Raw genomic sequence first — 19,864 nt, forward strand, 5'->3', positions numbered from 1 at the left:
GCTTTCTGTGCTTTGAGAAAAAGGAATTGACAAGTTCCTGTGTAAATGGAGAGTCAATTAACCTGATTTAATCAGTAATTGTATCAACTCATTTATGAGCCTTTTGTAGCTTTCAGGCAGCTGGCACTGCAGCAAGTTTGATGCTCACAGAGCCTGTTTGCATTACAGGTATATGTCAACTCTGTATTCCCACCCGGATTTCCCAGCCAAGGGCCCAAAGGAGATCAATGAGGAGCTGATGAACTCTGTGAGCCACAACCCCCTGCTGCTGCTTACCCCTCAGAAGGTCAAGCGCTACATCGAGGCTCTGTGGAACAAGAAGAGCTCAGGGCAGCCTGTCACCTTCACAGACATCTTTGGGATGCTCATAGGGGAAACACTGATCCATGATGTGAGTGCTTGCTTTTGATGCTCTTTCATAATGCCCACTGTTACTATTTTTTTGAAATTACCTTAGTGACATTTAATAAAGAGTGCATATCTTGCTATAAGAAACAGGATTTGCTTAAAAAGTACTAATTTCACTGTGAAAGATCCCCTTGTTTTTTTTGAAAAAAAGACAGCAGGAGAGCTTCACACTGTTGTATTCTCTAATTGAAAATTTCCTAATTGGCTGAATCAGGCACCAAGACTTGAAGTTCAAATGAGTCAGGTAAGCAGCAGCTGGATTTGGTCTTGTGGCAAGATTGAAATGTGTCAATAGATTTGCAGATGTGTTTTATACACTTCTGTCCCTCACAAGGGTACACTGATAGTGGGTTTTGAACAATGTAAAACACTGAAAAAGAGGCAACACATCTGTTTTTAGTGGCAGATGTGTGGAATTCTGATGCTGAAGGGCTGTTAATGATTGTGTGAGGTTGGTTAGAAGTCCCTGTTCACCAAGGGGTGAAAAAATATACAGATATTTTATTTAAATCAGAACCTGACACATGGATGAAAAGATTTTCTTATGAAATTTCATCAACTGGAGGAGTCTCCCAGGTTTTTATATAAAATAAAAGCATGCGATACTTATTTTAAAATAGAAATAGAATATTGTATATATAATAGATATATATCAGCAGGCCTTCCCAGGATGTGTTTGGGACCGATGTCTGTCTTTCCCTGCAGAGGATGGACACCACTCTGAGCAATATGAAAGAGAAGGTCAATAATGCACAGTGTGCTCTGCCACTCTTCACCTGTCTGCACGTCAAGCCAGATGTCTCAGAGCTGATGTTTGCAGGTGTGTTCCCAATCTGTGTTGAGTCACTTGTGGCAAGGAGAGAGGTGTGTGGCTGGTTAAAAGGAACACTTTTTTTTTTCTAATGTACCTGAGACAAATTGCATCTGACTTCTGGGAATCTGACAGAGTGATAAGAAGTTACTCAGGGGTAGGTGATCACTTATTTGAGTAGGAGTGCCAAGCCAAAGAGAAACCTGGTGACTCCAACAGGGAGATGTTTAAAGCAGTGTATAAAACAGGGAAAGGAAACTGTCTTCAGCCACCTTCTCTTTCAGAGAAGGGTGAAATTAACAGTTAGACTTGATGATCTTAGAGGTCTTTACCAACTTCAGTGATTCCGTGATTAAAATTGGACAAATTAGATCTCTTTTTCACTTCTTGCCCAGTGTGAAGTGCTGTTGGAGCAAGAAAAAAACCCCACCTTTTACTTGTATGTATTCCATAGGTTTTAATCCCCTCTGGTAACTTCAGTTGAGATTGGGTCCAGTTGTGGAAGATACTACACTAAGATAAGGATGTGTGCATCTATATGTAGTTATGTTCAAGACTGGAAAGGGAAATGCCAGGTGATTTGCCTCAGGTTTATACGTCATTGTGTTTCCTAAAATAGTTACTTGGAGAAGTTTCTGTCAAAGCTTTGGTTGGAAATTAAATTGAGGAATTGTAAATTAGGCTAAATATTTCATGAGAAAATGTGTCTTTGACTTTGCCACTTTGGAAAGTGATACCTTTTTGTTTGGAAATAGGAGTATTTTGGGTTTTAGATGAACTTCTGTTTTTCGAGAAATTTTATTTGGATTACTGTTTTAAAACCAAAATTTTCTTTTGTTAGTGATATCTTTCGCTAAGCAAGATTGAAAGCACCTGTAGGCTTTAACTTTGCTCTAAAAAAAAAGGTGTTCCCTGTACCAGTGGATCTTGAATTTGCCTTTTGAGGTTGACATCTCTGTCATTATAGAGGGTGCTAGACCTTGATTGGTTCTTATTTTAAGCTCTATTCCTCCTTCTAGCTGTTCCTGATGTGAGAGCTTTAGTAAATTTTGAACAGAAATACTTAACGCTTCCCAATTTACATTGATTTTTAAGGCAGAAATTTTATTTCCCTGAGCAGGCTTTGTGATTTGAGAAATCTCCTTCCGTGCAAATGCAAGCTGGAGGTCAACTAATACAAATTAATTCTAATTCTCAGTTCAGCTTTGCTGTCACCCTGGTTCTGAAAATGTATCTGCCAATTCATGTCTATACAGCTAAAAGGAAATATGAAGTTCCTGGACTGGGTCTTCAAAGGAAGTTCCTTCTGCTCCAGTGAATGTGAAGATTTGTGGGTGATTTATTTGTAAAATAGGATGTTGTATTTGACTTAACTCAGATAAGCATTACCATATGAGATGGAACTCCCAGCAATCATGATTAAATCTTTCCTTTTCAGAGCAAGTGTTCACCTTCTACTCCACACGTCAGCAGGAATATCCTGAGGGTGGATTGCATTCCATGACGTGGGGATATTTCAAAGCTGTTTCTTTTGCCTTTCTTTTTGAGAAATACTTCTGATTTATTTCCAGTCAAATTAATGCCTGCTTAAAATAGGGAAAATGAAATAGATGAATGGGTGAAATGCTAAAAAGAGATGTGTTTTTTTTGTTATTTGCTCCCTTTTTGAACTGAATTCTCCAATGGAAACAACTCCACTGGTATCAAAAAAGCGTTTCTAAGACAGCTAGGATCCATTTTCAATGCCCTACAACAATAGAATGCAAATCACTTCTGATATTTTCTGCTAAGATCAGAAAATGCATTTGAACATTATATTTATTTCGTATTTTTCTTGAGCTCTCTGTTCAACAAAGTGGACTTATAAAGATATCTTTGGCAGTATTTGAGTTATTAAGTTTATCAACTGCCTCTCAGCTTTGCCTTTTGATATTGGATTTCCTGTAAAACTTTATGCTTGGGTAGAATCCAAATGCCTCTACTAGAATATTTCACAACCCTTTGGATAGTCAATGATTTATGTGCCACCTCTGTCACTGCTCTCCATATTTTTGGTGGAATTGCAGTGAATGAGAAGCAGCTTGAAGCTGAGACCCACATGTGGCAGGGGATCATGCTGAAGCAGGGGATGAAAAAAAGATGTCACTGTGCGTTCCTCATTGTGTGATGTCTCCTTTTATACCTTTGGTTTTCCAACTTCATTCTTTTCACCAAAGTTTATTGTGATCAAAGAGAATGAGGATTCTTTCCCTGCTGAGACATCACTGACCTTGATTTGATATTCCAAATGGTTATTTGGCTTCTCACTTCACTAAAATTCCTTTGCTTGCTTCATTTCTGTGTTTACCTCCTCTCTTTCTATTCAGGCAGAGATTTCTGACTGAGCAGAGTTTTATTTCTGACTTTTCAGACTGGGTGGAATTCAGTCCGTATGAAATTGGAATGGCCAAGTATGGCACTTTCATGTCCCCTGATTTGTTTGGAAGCAAGTTTTTTATGGGGACAGTGGTGAAGAAATATGCTGAAAATCCCTTGCATTTCCTGATGGGTGAGTATGTGACAGAAAGGGGTTTAAAAATAAAAGCAATTTCAGTAGTTTGTGGACTTTTAAATTCAGTCACGCAAAGTGTGAGACAGGAAGTGGACCTCTCAGTTTATTGGAATAATTTGAAAGATTGCACGGATATGGATTGGCATTGTTTATTTGTTTCTTACTTCCATGGATTTTTGTTCTGATTTGGACACATGAGCTTATGACTCGGCCTGCTCCAAACTCAGAGGTGTGTTCAGAGAGCAACCAACTGCTTAAATAGTGCTTATTAAGGTATGTGGAGTTTATTTTCCTTCTGCCAAGCACTATTCATTGTTTATTTTTTCTCTTTCAGGTGTCTGGGGCAGTGCATTTTCAATATTATTTAACAGAGTCCTTGGTGTCTCCAATTCTCAGAATAAAGGGCCCACCATGGAAGAAGAATTAGGTACTATTAGTAAATAATTCCACTATACAGAGCAATTGCTGGCAAGATTATCCCTCTGTGGAAGGATAGCACTGCTGGTAGTCATTTAAGAATGTGGAATTAATTACCTTTAGTTGCTGGCACTGCTGGATGCTGCTGAGATGGGGAAAGAGCATTGGGAGTGTTCTTTCCTTTCTTTCCCTTTTGTTTCTGGTCAGTCAGGGCTGCTGAAAGTCACATGCATCTATCCATCTCTTTACTGGTAGTTAATAGAGTCCTCTATGTTGTGTGATTTTTGGAGAGTAGAAGCTGACAAGTATTTGATAGTTACTTGTGTAGTCTCTTGATAGGGAGCTGGGGCTGTTCAGCCTGGAGAAAAGGAGACTCAGGGGTGACCTTATCACTCTCTACACCTTCCTGAAAGGTGGCTCTAGTCAGGTGGGGTTGGTCTCTTTTTCCAGGCAACAACCAACGGAACAAGAGGACATAGTCTCAAATTACATCAAGGGAAAATCAGACTGGATATTAGGAAAAAGTTTTTCACAGAAAGAGTGATAAAGTACTGGAATTGTCTGCCCAGGGAAGTGGTAGAGTCACCACCCCTGGATGTTTTTTAAAAACGTCTGGATGTGGCACTCGGTGCCATGGTTTAGTTTAGGTGTTAGGGCAGGGGTTAGACTTGATGATCTTGAAGGTCTCTTCCAACCCAGTGATTCTGTGAATTTTGTGATTCTGTGATTGACACTGGGCTGTACTGTTAAAGGGATTAGCAAAATGCACCTAAACTTCTCATCTCTGCGTTGTTAAATTGCTCCATTCAAACCAAAACCTGTTGGTATCTGGTCCTTTGCTTCCAAGTTGAATGATTTTGTTTCACTCCTGGCACACAAATGGCAAGATGGCTGTAAAGCAAGAGTTGTGGCTTGGTTTGGATGGACTTTAAGTTTTATCTGAGAATGTAGTTAATGATGAATGGTTTTTAACACTTTTGTTTCCTATTGAGAAGGCAGCATTACAGGGGAAGATCTAACCAATAAATAAGTTGTCTAGACAGCCAGCATTTTCTGAAGAGCAAGAAGAGAAAAATGTAGATTGAGATAGTTTTAAGATAATAACCTCTGTCTGCCTCCTAATGGATGGAATTCAGCTGTTTGATAATCTCTTCTTTATGGATGAGAATGAGACCTCCAGGTTCCTATTCCTGATACAACTCATGAATGTTAACATCTCTTCATGGACAGTTCCTGTAAATAAATATGATCGTGGAAAAGTCAGCTTTTGAAATATAGTAAGACATAGAACGTTATCTGTCATCTGTGACTCATTTCACATATAATTTAAAAAATATTCTTTGAAGTGGGATCAGATGTGAAAATATTCATGTGATTTGAATCACAGTCTGGTCCCAGTGCCACCTTGGCATCACAATAACTTTTTCCTAGTTCAGTAAGAGCTACTGAGAGGACAGAAGCTAAACATCTACATTGTAATGAAGGTGAATAAAGTGTCAGGTATGTAGTACAGAGGGGAGTGGGAGATACTGCTAAGGTTACATTTTCTTTTCCAGCCCAAAAATTGCAGGCTAAATCCAATACCTGCTGCTCACATTCTGATGTCCACAGTAGACCCAGTCTCTTCAGCTGTATTTTCAAAGACTATGAGACTATGAGAATTTTATGACTTGGATTGTTTTGAAATTCTTAACTGTTCTGCCAGTTAAACCCCAGCAGTTTAAAGGAATTTATATTTCTTTCAACAGAAAATATTAGGCTAAAGCACCTTGTGAGCAACGACAGCTCAGATAGTGAAGATGAATCACAGCATTCAAAAGGTATGGAAATGCTCATATTTCATTTCATCATTTCCTTTTTCCATCAGCTTTTGTGTGGCTCAATAAAATAGAGAACAAGAGACCCCAGGAGGTTCTGGGCTTCACCTCATGTCTCCTGTTCAAGCTGATCATCAGGGGATTCTCTCACATGTCTGGAATTTCACATACACCCAAAAATGTGGTTTGCTGGGCCAGAGTTCTCCAGAAGTCTGTTTCCAGCAAGCTTCTGAGCTCAGAGGCATCTGGGAATTGCTGCCAGCCCCCTAAACCAATACTGTCCATTGTTTTCAAGGGTTTCCTGATCAAATATTTACCTGAGAATGGTTTAATGTGTGTTTCCAGCATTCACAGGTGTCTTGTAGGATCTTTACAAATGACATCTGATACAGGAAATTCTTCGTGCATGGTATAGTGTTTGTAACAATGCCCAAATCCAGGTGCCCAGAGGAGGCACAACCACAAAGGGAATGTTGGGCAGTGGGAAGAAAAGATTATATTGACAATTATCTCTACGTATCTAAAGCACCTGGAGATTTCTGGTGTCTTAGCTTTCTGTATTGGATGATATTTTTGGGGTGATTTTCACCTGCAAAAATCTGGTTCTATTTTTAAAAAGTGGAGCAAAGATGGGAATGCAGCCGATTGTGATTTCAGGATCTACGGAAGAAAAGTCTGTGTGGTGAGACAGGGAATTGTGTCATTAGCTCAGCTCAGTGATTGTTTCTTCAACTCCCCTTATGTGTAAAAACCATAGGTGGTACCAGGCTTTGTGTTTATTTGTGGATTTCCTGTTTAAACACTACAGCCAGCACCAAACACATTTCTTTCCTAGTTTGTACCCATAGTGAGCAACCAACAAATCTGGGATTGTAAACACTTGGAAATCTTTCTTACTTCCATAGAATGTTATTGGACAGATGTTGGACTTTTCTGATGCTTGTTTTCTCTCTACTTATATAAAACTCAGTTCCTTTAAAGCCTGGGTTAAAGAGGCAACTTTAAAAGCTGGATTTAAAGTGTCAAGCTTGAGCCTGAATTACTTTTTTACCCAAAACACCCCAAAAAGTCAAGTTTTGACAGGTGAATGAATGCAGGGTGGTGCCATTCCAGGTCACTTTTACTGTGAGCTCCAACTGCAGACATCTAAGTCTGGATCTTTCCTGTACTCTTTGGTTAATTAAAGCTAGATACTAATTGTAGTTTACAGTTTACTGTAATGATAATTTCAGTTATTTAAAAATTTCCATGCTATAGCATTATCCTTTATGTAGACTAACTCTGCTTTCCTGAGGAAAGCTGAATTTCTAACAGGTAGAAAAGATGGAGAAGGCTGTCAGTGCACACCCAGAGAAATTTATGTCTACATCAGGTATGGATCTTACCAGCTCAGGTCTATCCCTGAACCCAGCAGAGATTAAAGAGAAAGCCCTCAGACTAATTAAGTCTGGTTCAGGTCATTTAATGTTCCCAGTCTATTTTCCTGATGGACACATCTACGCTGCTGTGGTGCAGATGAAAGGTTTCACTGGGCTGTGAAGTTGAAAAGATGGATTCTCTGCACGCCTCTGAAATCATTGTGGCAAAGCTCCATCATCCAGCCCCATTGAAAGAATTTTTTTTGTAGGTCGTTTTTTATAGCTCATGAAATGCTGAGGTTACACTTTCTATGTTTAGATAGCACTGCTGGGTGTTTTCATTTTTGTGTGCAGGCACTGAGGGCGCTGAGGCAAAGCGGGAGTGTCAGGAGAGGCTACAGGAGAGCAGCCAGGAGAGCTGGGTGCAGCGCATGCTGATGGCCCTGGTCGGGGACAGCGCCCTGTTCAACACGCGCGAGGGCCGCGCTGGCAAGGTGCACAACTTCATGCTGGGGCTGAACCTCAACAGCTGCTACCCCCTGTCCCCTCTGGCAGAGCTGCTCACCCAGGAGTCCCTGGAAGAGGAGGAGCCAGCGGCAGTTGCAGGTCAGTTCCCAGAACGCTGGTGCTGTGGTAATTAGTGGTAATGAACGAAGCCGGAGGCAGCGAGTTCCCGGCACAGTAACGTCGTGCCAGGAGGGTCACAGCAGCACCGTGGGGATTGTCCAGCAGTGGGGCTTGTGAGGAGGCTGGGAGGCTCAAAGGGCACACAGTGCCTTCTGTCTGCTCCCTGCCTCTTGGCACAGCTTGTGGAACGGCCACTGGAGGGACAGTGGCCCTTCGTTTGGTAGAAAGGGACCAAACTGCAATTGGGTGTGGTGCCCTTTGTTACATCCGCTTTCTCACTATCTTGGCCTTCTCCAAAGGGTATCCAGGTTGTTCTTTGGCTCTTATTGATGCTAAGCCTGCTGGTAGAAATGAAACCTTTCCTTGATCTTCTGCAGGACTTCCCTGTTGCAAAACCTTTGTAGCTCATCTGCTGACTTAATCTTTTGAAAAACTCCTGGAGGCAACACACTTCTTCACTTGTAGGATTACAGAATCAGTGCATTTTGGAAGGGACTCACCAGGTTAATGGAGTCCAACCCCAGCCCTGCCCAGACACCCCAACAGTTCCACCCTGTGCATCCCTGAGAGCAATGTCCAAAAGCTCCTGGAGCTCTGGCAGCCTTGGGGCCCATTCCCAGGGGAGCCTGTTTAGTTCCCAACACCCTCTGGAGGAAGAACCATTCCCTGACAGGTCCAGCTTGACCCTGCCCTGACACAGTCAATAGATTCTTACTTTGCTGACACCATGTTCTTCCCAGTATGAATCCACCTGAGAAGCCACTCCCATTCCAGGGTCCCTGATGTGCAGATGCATCCACATTCCATGTTGGCTTAAGCAAGAATGCGGATAGAGGCTAAGAATTTCAGAAAAATATGTATTTTCAAAAGAAGTTCCAAGTCTTACCCCACTCCATGAGGGATGTGGGACAGTAGCTGTGAGGAATAATTGTGTTTGGTTAGGATTTTGGAGCCTTTGCCTTAGTGTTCCCTGCAATCTGTTCAGTGAAAGGCAGTGAATTTATTTTGGAGTTCTTTTGGCACTGGGAGTGTCCAAGCCGCGACTGGACAAGGCTTGGAGCAACCTGGCATAGTGGAAAGTGTCCCTGCCCATGGCAGGGGGTGGCACTGAGTGATCTTCAAGGTCCTTTCCAACCCAACCCATCCCATGATTCTGTGATCCATCATGCAAAGAACAGCTACACCCCTCTGAAAGGGGTGTTCCTTCCAGACTGTTCCTCCTTACACAGTCCTAACAACCATCCTTGGTGACAGCAACATTCTCCTCAGCCCTCATTTCCTATTCAGAGGAAGGAGATTGTCCCAGCCACTCATTAAGCAACAGTAAATACCAGATGTCATTTAAAAGCTTAAGTAGCAGCCGTGCTCTAATGTGTATTTGTTAATGTAACAAATCCCTTGCAGGGCTTGAAGAGTAATTTCCATCTGGACTCCACTTTCTAAATATTTCTATCATCTCAGAGGTGTTTACAAACTGGGTAGTCTTAATATTTATAGTACTTGGAAAAGAGGCAGGAAAGTGGGTAGGAAATTTATGGTTGGAAAAAATGACAGTTGATGAGAATTTTGCATAATTAAGACACGTGGATAGTCTTCAGAATCAACTATCAGCTTCCTGGGATTTGATTTTGATGGAAATAAAATGCTGGTTTGACAGAACTCTGCACCTCTGACACAATTACTTTGGAGTGCCTGAAACTTCTGTGGGTTAAAATGGACAAAGTTTGACATGACTGCAGTTTTTTGCTGTTAGCCAAAGCCCACATTCATAAACCTGCAGTAACAACTCAGATCTGACAGCTGCGAGTGGTTGCAATATTAGAATTAAGAACTGTTAAAAACCCCTTGAAACATCTGTACTTAATATAAATACTTAATATAAAATGTAGTCATTCCATAGTGTGATGAGCATATCCACATTTTAAAGCTGTGAATTTTCATAATATGTGGAGGAGCTGAGGAGCCCAGAGGCACAGATAGAAAGGGAGACTGTGGTATAAATTTAAATCCTTAGATTATCATGGCACTGGATACATTTAAGATGTGTTTGTTTATTCCTATCACTGTCAGTTTGAGTGCAGAGAGAAGTCTGTATTGCTTTAAGTCTTACTCTCCTTTATTGGCAGACACTCCAAAGGAGAAATAAGTGAATCAAAAAGGATATCAATAAAACTTTCCATTTCCAGTTGTCCCAAATCCTCTGCAGAGAATGAACTGTGGCTCACCTAAGGCAATCTAACAGTCATTACTGAGGATTGAATTTAGGGTCTGCAGTACCTGCAGCAGAGATCCCAGCTGCTTGGTCAGGAAGTAAAACCTTTGGCTTTGCTTTTCCACAGATTCTATTTGTGGATATAATGCTAAGCATTTTCTTATTTCATCAGGAATTATTTCATTGTGAACTCAGAGTCGTTCTGTTTATTTTCTTGATGTTACAACACACCAGAACAATTTGAGAAAATGCCGAGTGCATAACAATGGGGAGAAAATAACCCCTAATCTCTGCTTCCTTATTTCAGTATTTATAGAAACAGTTGTAGTAGATGGACGTCAGCAGCAAATGCCCTTCTCATTTCCCCTCCTTCCATTGGAGCTGCCATCTGTGGCAGATTTGGTCTCTAGGATGTGCCCTCTTTATAATTTCCTAACAAATATCTGTCTGTGTATCCCGTTGCTGGGAAGTTGACAGGACTGAACTGGCTAAACATGGAGCTGGGCTGGTAAACACAGACCCACAGAGTTGTTTAGGCTGGAAAAGACCTCTAAGATCATCAAGTTCAACCATCAACCCAGCACCACCACTAAACCCTGTCCCCAAGTGCCACATCCTCCCATTTTCTCCCAGTTTGCTGTTTGATGGACTGGAGGGTGCTGGTAATAGGAATACATCTTTCCTAAAAGGCTGAAAATTCATGTCCCAGGCTCTGGGATTCTCTGAAGACTGTAATTACTAAAAGCCATTTATATGACTTTTAGAAATTTATTGACGACATTAAGATGTTTTCTCCTTTAAAATATAGTAAGATTATTTTGATAAATTTGATTTTAGGGTCATGAGGGCTGTAAGCAATAGGATCCATCTCGTTCTTCAATGCTGGGAGGAAGTTTGTGTGGCAATAATAACACTCCCATCACAAACCCTGTTATAGCTGATGCTGTTCTTGATTAAAGGATCTTTCAAATTCAATTTTTGTAACATAAGAACAGAGGAAACTTGAACAAAAATATTTTTGCAATTCCTTAGAACATCTTAGTGAGAATAAGGGTTAAATTATCTTTGACATATTGTCTTTAAAGAAGAAAAGGAAAACCAAATTGGTCTACTTGTACTAAAAGGAACTGTAGTCTGTGTGGGTTTTTTACTGTTTTTTTAAATTGTGATGAATTTGATAAATACCAATACATTTTCATTCATTTATGCTAATTGATGATTATGAAACGTATCTGGTTCTAAAATAGGTTTATAAACACACCTAGCCCTTTAGCAGTAGGCAGTGATTTTAAAATGTTCTCTTCTTTAGAAATCCAGGCAAAAAGTGGGGAAATGGTGCCTCATTACTAGGAAAAGGGTCCTCTTATAAATAACAGCAGAAATAAAAAATGAAATAATCTGTTTTAAGATTTGGTTTGGTGCTCACAACATGCTGCTCCTGAAATGACAGGGACAAAAGTTAGAATTATTTTTGATTGATGGATTTTCTTTGCTTCAAAACAGCTTGTTTTTTTCCAGATGACTATCAATGTCAATAAGTAGGTACCAAGAAATTAAATTATAGCAGAAATAATTGTATTTTTCTGTCCAGCATTCCTTACATTACACTGCCCCCTACAGATATGAGCATTAGATTTTTGTTAAAAAGCTAAACCATTCACTGGAAATATTTGTAAGGTCTGGAACAAGAATAGAGTGTCAGGGGAAAAAAATTAAGTGCAGCAGGGATAGTTTACTAGTGTCCAGAGACTTTCATTTTCTAGTGTCCAGAGACCTGGCAAGTATGAAGATAGCCAGGGAGAATGGATTGGTTTTTTTTTCTGGGCTGCACCTGAGGGAATACTGGGGTTAGAGGGAAACATTTTCAGGTTGGGCTTAGAGAAAAGAGTGGTGGACACCACACTAGGACAGCACCAGCAGCAAGTGGCTGACAGGGAATTCTGTTCAGTGCCTAAATTATGGATACGGATATAGATATGGATATGGGTCACTATTTCTCTTTGTTCCTGGTGGAGTGTGAGTTCATCAGGTCTGGTGCAAGTTGGAAAACAAGACCTGACAGTCTCAACTGAGTGAGCAGAAGCAGATAGAGACAAGTGTTACATGAGGGCAGAATTGAGAATTGAGAGTTTTTGGGTAAATTTGGGAAAGCTGGGAACGATGTGGGGTTGGGAGGGAACCTGGGGGAATAGGTTTGAGCAAGGGCTGTGGGACACTGAGGGGATCACAGAATATTAGGGTTGGAAGACCTCTGGAGATCACCCAGTCCAACCCCTGCCCAGGCAGGTCACCCAGAGCAGGTGACACAGGGACACATCCAGGGGGTTTGGGATGTCTCCAGAGAGGGAGACTCCACGCCCTCCCCAGGCAGCTGTTCCAGGGCTCTGCATCCTCCAAGGAAAGAAGTTCTTCCTCATGGTGAGGTGGAACTTGTTGTGTTTTAGTTTATGGCTATTGCTCCTTGTCCTGTCACTGGCACCACTGAACAGAGTCTGGGACCATTCCCTGACACACGTTATAGAACATTCCGTAATCTTTTTCCTTTGTGTTTTGGTTGTTTGGGATGATGGAGTGAAGGTGGGAGGGCTGGGATCAGACTTGGGCATTTGTTCCTTTTGGTTCACCTCAAGCCACCTCTGGGTCTGCCTTGTGAACTTAGAGGGCCCTTACAGTTCTGGCTGTTCACCTCATTCTCCAGTTCTTAAGAGTTTTAGTTACAATTGAATTCATGGTGTGTTTACCTGGGATACACTGTGCAGTTCAAATTCCTTGCTCTCTCCAGAACTTAGGGAGACACTGGAAAGCTCATCAGAACCTCAGTTCTTAACTCAGATGTCCCTGCTTGGTTTGGTTTTCCCATGTTCCACACAGATCCTGACGAGTTTGAGAGGATCTATGAGCCCCTGGATGTGAAGAGCAAGAAGATCCACATCGTAGACAGTGGGCTGACCTTTAACCTGCCCTACCCGCTCATCCTAAGGCCCCAAAGAGGTGTGGATCTCATCATCTCCTTTGATTTCTCAGCCAGGCCAAGTGATTCCAGCCCTCCTTTCAAAGTAAGTGACACAGGCCCTTCCTTTCCTGGGCTCAGGAGTTTAAGGTGACTCAGTTCTATTCCACATGGTCCCAGCAAGGCCTGGGTGCTGTTCTACACGCTGTATCTACAGCTTTGGAGTATTTCTGTCCACGTCAAGGCAGAATACTGCCCTGTGCCTCAGTTCCTGTTGACGTGCCTTCCATGAGGCAAGTGGCACAAAGAGGGACAATGAAATTCCTTTGAAGCAGGAGCTTGGTTGTTTTTATGGAAGTTTTGCTTTGGAACTGATTGCAGGGTTTTATTTTCTGTCAGAATTAAACAATTAAGTTATTTTCCCTGCTGTACTCTCCCTCTGCCCAGCTGCTCTCCGCTGTGTACTGTGATGTAAATGGATGGTTTCATGTCATCATCTTGCAGAAATGCATCATCTCAGGATTGCTAAATAAATAACCTTTTGGAATCAGGGCTAACTGTTCATCCATCCTCACCAGGATAATCCCAGAACTGGCTTAGGTGGGACTCTTAAATCCATTCAGACTGGAGGAAAACAGGGAGTAAGTGCCATGGCAGTTTTCTGCAGCAGATGTGGAAGGCACAGCTGTCAGTCTATACAACCTGCATGTCCACACAGCTCCAGCTGATCCCAAAGCCTTTACATGGATCATTTTGGTAACTGCCACAGAAAAACCAGCACTTCAGAGACTTACTGTGAGGTTCTCACTTCGTGCTGTGGTTTAGTGGGCATGGTGGGATTTGGTTGCTCTGTGTGATCTTGGAGGTGTTTTCCAACATGAACGATTCTATCATCCTCAAAAAAGAGGCATTATTTATTTCAAAATCAAATGGATTTTTAAAACAAATTTTAAGGGAAGTCAAAAAATACTCCTGTTTGAGAAACATCAGGCATTCCTTGTTGCTTTACAGACAAAATTCAGTTAGAACAAACAGAGAGTTCTTTTCCTTCAGCTGCTATGGAGTGACAAAACCCCCAAAATAACATCAGAAAATAACAGCAGTAGCAAAATGAGCTTGAGATTAGTGCTGCCAACTGCAAAGCCAAATCACAGGAGAATAAAAAGGAGAAATTGCTGTAATTTCTAGGTGTCTTGGGGCTGCTGGGGAGAGTAGAGCACTGAGAAGACTTGGTAGTACTTGAGATACTTTGTTTTTCTTTAAATGACTGAATCTGAGTCCATTCATTTTTTCCTTTAATATTCTACTTGCATGAGAATGTATCTCCTTTTTTTTTGTCAAGAGTGTTTGCCCCAGCAGCTGGACTTGCTGACACAGCGCTGCCATTGCCTCTGAAACATCTTTTTTCCCCCATTTTAGAATTCCACAGGTGGAGTCCATGCAAAAGGCTGTATATGGTCACCCCTGGTACCCTTAGCATTCTGTCTTTGTCAGCTGCAGTTTTCTGGGTTGCTTTGGGGAGCATCGAGAGATTAATTAGCACTCAAGTGGTATCCTGAAGATTTTTCTCAAAACTGTCACTTTCAAATGGCAAAAAATTACTTAACACTATAAAAAATGGTGGGAAAATTAGATGGTGCCTCAGGTGTTCCAGAAGTCTCTGTTGAAGAGAATGGTCCATTATTTCTGAAGCACAAGTAGGTGTGTGCTGAGGCAGGCACAAGTGTGTTCCTGAGGCAGAGGACAGGAACAGGAGCCAGTTCTGTCCCACTGGTGCATTGCAAAGAGCAAATGCCACTTCAGAAGTGGGCCTGTATCTATGGTAGCACTCTAATATTTTGCTCAATGACTCGAGCCTTGGTTTACCATTTTACACCCACTATCTCTAAATCTCTTGCGTATCCAAAACAGTTGTCCAAAGAAGGGTCCTATTTCATTGAAAACCAAGATTAAAGATGTTTGACCTTCCCTCTCCTCCCTCTCACACAACCCCATTACATGCTTTTGAGTCATTATTTACAAATTATCTTGTTTACTGAGTTGTCATGAGGAAAAAGAAGCCTGTTTTCCAGAGCTCTTCACTTGGTGTGCTTGGAGAGGCTGATGTGTGCAGGGGTTGACTGTGAGTACAATGATGCATAGCACAGTGTTTAAGAGCTCTCAGTGGTTGCCACAGCACTGGTACTGCTTTGCAAAGTAAAATTATAGATGGCATTTCCATCACTGTCAGCTCTGTAAATGCGGCCCCAGGTTTGTGGGGCAGACCACATTCCTTCCTGTGACTCATGTGGCAGGTGGTGGAGCCAGAGCAGGGTGAGGTGCTCAGTTGGTCCTGCTGGGTCATCTCTGCTGAGATGGACTTGATTAGTCTTGAGAGCCACAGGCTGTTTTGGGTGGAAGGGACATTAATCTCATCCCATCCTTGCCATGGGCAGGGACACCTTCCGCTATCCCAGGCTGCTCCCAGCCCTCTGCATCCTGGCCTTGAACACTCCCAGGGATGGGGCAGCCACAGCTTTTCTGGGCAACCTGTGCCAGGGCTTCACCACCCTCGCAGGAAGGGATTTCTTCCCAGTATCCCATCTCTCTGGCAGTGGAAAGCCATTCTCCCTTGTCTTGTCCCTCTATCCCTTGTAAACAGTCTCTCTCCATGTTTCCTGTCAGCTCCTTCAGGCATTGGAAGGGCACAGTGAGGTCACCTCAAAACTTCTCCTCTCCAGGCTGAACAATCCCAACTCTCCCAGCATTTGCTCACAGCGGAGCTGCTCCATCCCTCTGATCATCCTGGTGTCTTCCTCTGGACTCCCTTCATGTCCTTCCTGTGTTGGAGACTTAATAATTTATGGATTACATTAACCACCCCACATGATCCCTGTCTCTGCAAACCTCCTGACTTTGCAGTGGAAACTTTTATGCACCCGAGTCTTTTTCCTCTTTCCAGGAAATCCTGCTGGCTGAAAAATGGGCCAAAATGAACAAGCTTCCCTTTCCCAAGATAGACCCCAACGTGTTTGACCGGGAGGGCATGAAGGAGTGCTATGTTTTCAAACCAAAGGACACCTCCTCAGAGAAGGACTGTCCAACCATCATCCACTTTGTGCTGGCCAACATCGACTTCAGGAAGTACAAAGCTCCAGGTAAGCTCACAATTCCTGATACTGAATCCACCTGTTCCTCTGGAATCACTTGGTGGTTATGTAGGGGATTAATTCAAAGGAGCCCTTAAAAATAAGGCAATAAATCCTCAGCCCTAACATTTGGATGGAATTTTTGTATTTGTCCTGTGCAGGCGTTCCCAGAGAAACACAAGAAGAGAAGGATTTTGCAGACTTTGATATTTTTGATGATCCAGATACACCTTTCTCTACCTTCAACTTCCAGTATCCTAATGAGGCTTTCAAGAGGCTCCATGACCTCATGGAGTTCAACACCCTCAATAACATGGATGTAAGTATGGGGGGTTAAAGGGGCTGGATTGTTACAAAGGGAGGTGGGTGATGTGAGTAAAGCCCTAAATCTGCCCTACAGAAGGTACAGGGCTTTGCCTCAGTGTTTGCCTGACTTTTCTCATTCGGTTCTTGCCTTGGTTTTGCCATTTTACCATCCCAAGCCATTCAGGATAACTGAGAAAGGGGACTGTTAAAGATGTAAATATGATGTGCAAGATTTTATGCTGGGGTTTTTTTGGTGTTTTTTTTTTTTTTTTTTTTTGCTGTAATTGGACAAAAAGAACACTGGAAGTTTTCTCTGAAGGAAATTTCTTTATCAGCTAACTCAGTAATAATTATTTGTAATTGATAGTTGGCAAAACATGATATTATTATCCCAACACCTGTGGAGTGACAAGTGTAATGATCATCCTAGATAAAGATATGCAGGTTTTAATCAATAAAGTGAAGAAAACTTGTTACATCAGCACAGAGGAGATAAAAGTGAAGATTTAATCTTTCTCAGCATAATAATTACTTTCTATGTCTTTGAAATTTGGATTTTCTCAATGTTTGGATTTACCCCTCTGAGTTTTACTGGGGCTTTTTAAGTGCTGAGTATTTTTGTGTGACTTTTTCGGTGTTTGTGGCCTCCCTCATATTTTTACTGACCGCATTAAAATCGGTGTTTTATACACTCAAGAAACACAGCTTGTACTAAAACTCATCAATCCATTGGCTCAGTGATGGTGCAGAGCTAATAGTGGGAGCACTGGCTGTTAATGGGAGAAGGGGCTGCTTCTGTCCATTCCAGGGTGGCTCAGATGTGAGTTTTCCTGCTGGCTGTGTTCCCTGCAGGTGATCAAGGAGGCGATGATGGAGAGCATCGAGTACAGGAAGCAGAATCCCTCGCGCTGCTCCGTGTCCCTCAGCAGTCTGGAGGCCAGGAGGTTCTTCAACAAGAGCAACCTCAACAACAACCACACGTAGAGGCTGTGCCTGGCCCTGCCCTGCTCAGAAACTGCTCCTGCCTTTGGAACTGGAGTCAAAAGGACTTGAGTGGAGCATCCTTGCTCCTCACAGGGCTGAGCAACGCTCCTGAACACATCTTCTTGTGAATGCTCACGTCCCAGTGGCATTTTGTACTGCTTTTTAAAGAACTCAAACATTTCAGTAGGCTGAGATCTTCATTTTTAAAACTGTGGGATTAGTTGGAGATCACTGGGTTCAGTGACTTTTTGTTTTCTTATAAAACTGTAAACACTGGTTTCGTTTGAGGGGGTAATTGATTTTTAATTGATGTAAACTGGGCATAGCTTGAAGGGTAAGATGGAATTAGAATAAAAAAAAATTGAAATCCACTTCACTACGATATGAGAATATCTGTACTACTTAGCCAAAAACTAAACCTCTGGTATTTTCTTTTTCTCATTTAATCCTCTAAATTACATTGTTTAAACTCTTGAGCTGCTGGAAACCATGTGTTAAATTATTGTCAGTTTGTGTATTTCTAACCTGAATGTTCCTTCATAAATTGACAGTGATTTTAAATTTGAGCATGATTAAAACAACACATTTCTGCAAAGGGACAGTGGCAATGTTTACTGGGAATTGGTAAAATGTGCCCACTAAGAATGTGAAGCCTTAAGGGCTATTTAAAAAATATATTCTTAGTACTTTGAATAATGAAAGACTGCACAGACAGAGATTGTTTTAGTACCATCTCAACCAGTATTGCTGTAACTCTGCAAGTGCACAGAAAATGCAGCTGCAGATCTGAAAACTTTAATTGCTAAAATCAGTAAATCCCTGGGAAGGGAAATAATTACAATGCATTTCTTTTAACAGCTGCTGCACCAAAAGAATCATGGTGTGGTTGGGGGTGGAAGGGACCTTAAAGTTGATCTCATTACACCCCCTGCCACGGGCAGGGACACCTCTCACTAGCCTAGGTTAGTCCAAGTCCACATGAAAAGTTCTGCGGTTAAATAACATTTCCTGTATTGATCAATAGGTGTTATTTTTGTTTGAGTTAGTGCATGTTTAAAATCAAGAGAGAAAATAAAAGTAACTTAACTTAGTGCTGCATAATTTAAACATTTTCCATAAATTCTGGAATACAGAAAGGAACTGGTATCGTTATATTATTGTAATATTTTCTTTTAAGTGTTGTTTTTCCTTTTAGTAATGTAATATTTCTATTTTTTATTTTATTATATGTACCCACTCTGTTTCATGGAAAAGTTTTATCATGCTTTATACAGTTTATATTATCACAGTGTTACCACCTGGTGAAAAATAAAGCTATATTTGTCACCTGCTGTTTTCAATCAGTTTTATTTTGATAATTTGTGGGCTATTTTCAGTTTTTTTGTGAAGACATGTGGAGCAGCTCGATGGTGGGGCAGCTCATGAGACTGACAGTCCATGGGATGAGTCTTTGCTGCCTTTAATCCTGGATTCTTTATAAAGCAGGGAAGTTCCTTAGACATTATTAAAAATAATGTGGAAGGAGAATAATAATGCAGGAAAACCCCTCTTGACACACAACATGACACCAACCACACAGAGTTTTCCCATGCCTAGAAATGTAATCCTTTGTTTCTCATTTTCCCTCCCTTTAATCCAGGTTCTTCTGCTTTGTGTACAGTATCTTTTTTCCAACCCAGCATGTGGTCCCTAGGAGGCAGAAAAAGGTGGATTTAGAGAATGAATTGTTTCAGGCTTCAAACATTACCGTAGGGGCAGCACATGGAAAATCCTTCATGCCTGAAGGACATGGAAGTGCCACCCTGCACTCGTGAAGGTGGTGAAGCCTTAGGGGTGAGCTCAATTCCTGGAAAGCAGCTCTGATATGGTCTGGAAACCAGCTCTGGTGGACCTTGGAAAACAGAACAGCTCTGGTGAGCCCTGGGACACCCAGCACTGAGCTTCTCTTCCTTGGCACCTTGGGGCAGGCTGCAGTGCCCGGATGGACTTTGGAAATCTCTGCCTGCCTTCTTTACCAGCAGAAGGGAATGCTCAGAGTAAATCCCACTGGAGCTCCAGAGCGGTGACCTCAGCGTGTTTGTGTTGGTGAGAGGAAAATCTGTTTTGGCAGGGAATGGGGCTGCAGCCGATGCCCTTTCCCGTTTCCCTGGGCACGTCGTGTTTGTGGGATGAAACCTGAGTGATCACCTGCAGAGCTGTTCCTACAGAACACACAGAGCCCGTGCTCCTTGCGCACAGGAGCTGGTTGTGCAACTACTTGTGTTGACATCACAGGTTTTGCTCTGGTCCCCACTG

General features: G+C 41.9%; 1 protein-coding gene across 2 annotated transcripts in view; it reads left to right on the forward strand.

The window, feature by feature from the left end:
• PLA2G4A (phospholipase A2 group IVA) overlaps positions 1-18,895 on the forward strand; it is a 61,022-nt gene extending 42,127 nt beyond the window's left edge. Inside the window, exons 10-19 of one of the 2 annotated variants that reach the window (XM_062497585.1) lie at positions 169-391; positions 1,114-1,228; positions 3,630-3,767; positions 4,105-4,197; positions 5,936-6,007; positions 7,717-7,968; positions 13,073-13,257; positions 16,093-16,288; positions 16,441-16,598; positions 17,438-18,895. In XM_062497585.1, the coding sequence (XP_062353569.1) occupies positions 169-391; positions 1,114-1,228; positions 3,630-3,767; positions 4,105-4,197; positions 5,936-6,007; positions 7,717-7,968; positions 13,073-13,257; positions 16,093-16,288; positions 16,441-16,598; positions 17,438-17,569 (1,564 nt within the window). In that variant the 3' untranslated portion in view covers positions 17,570-18,895. The remainder of the gene's footprint in view (positions 1-168; positions 392-1,113; positions 1,229-3,629; positions 3,768-4,104; positions 4,198-5,935; positions 6,008-7,716; positions 7,969-13,072; positions 13,258-16,092; positions 16,289-16,440; positions 16,599-17,437) is intronic. The other variant, XM_062497586.1, reaches the window with a different exon arrangement.
• The last annotated feature ends 969 nt before the right edge of the window (positions 18,896-19,864 follow it).

This window comes from Cinclus cinclus, chromosome 8, assembly GCF_963662255.1.
Source record: "Cinclus cinclus chromosome 8, bCinCin1.1, whole genome shotgun sequence".
Classification (NCBI taxonomy): domain Eukaryota; kingdom Metazoa; phylum Chordata; class Aves; order Passeriformes; family Cinclidae; genus Cinclus; species Cinclus cinclus.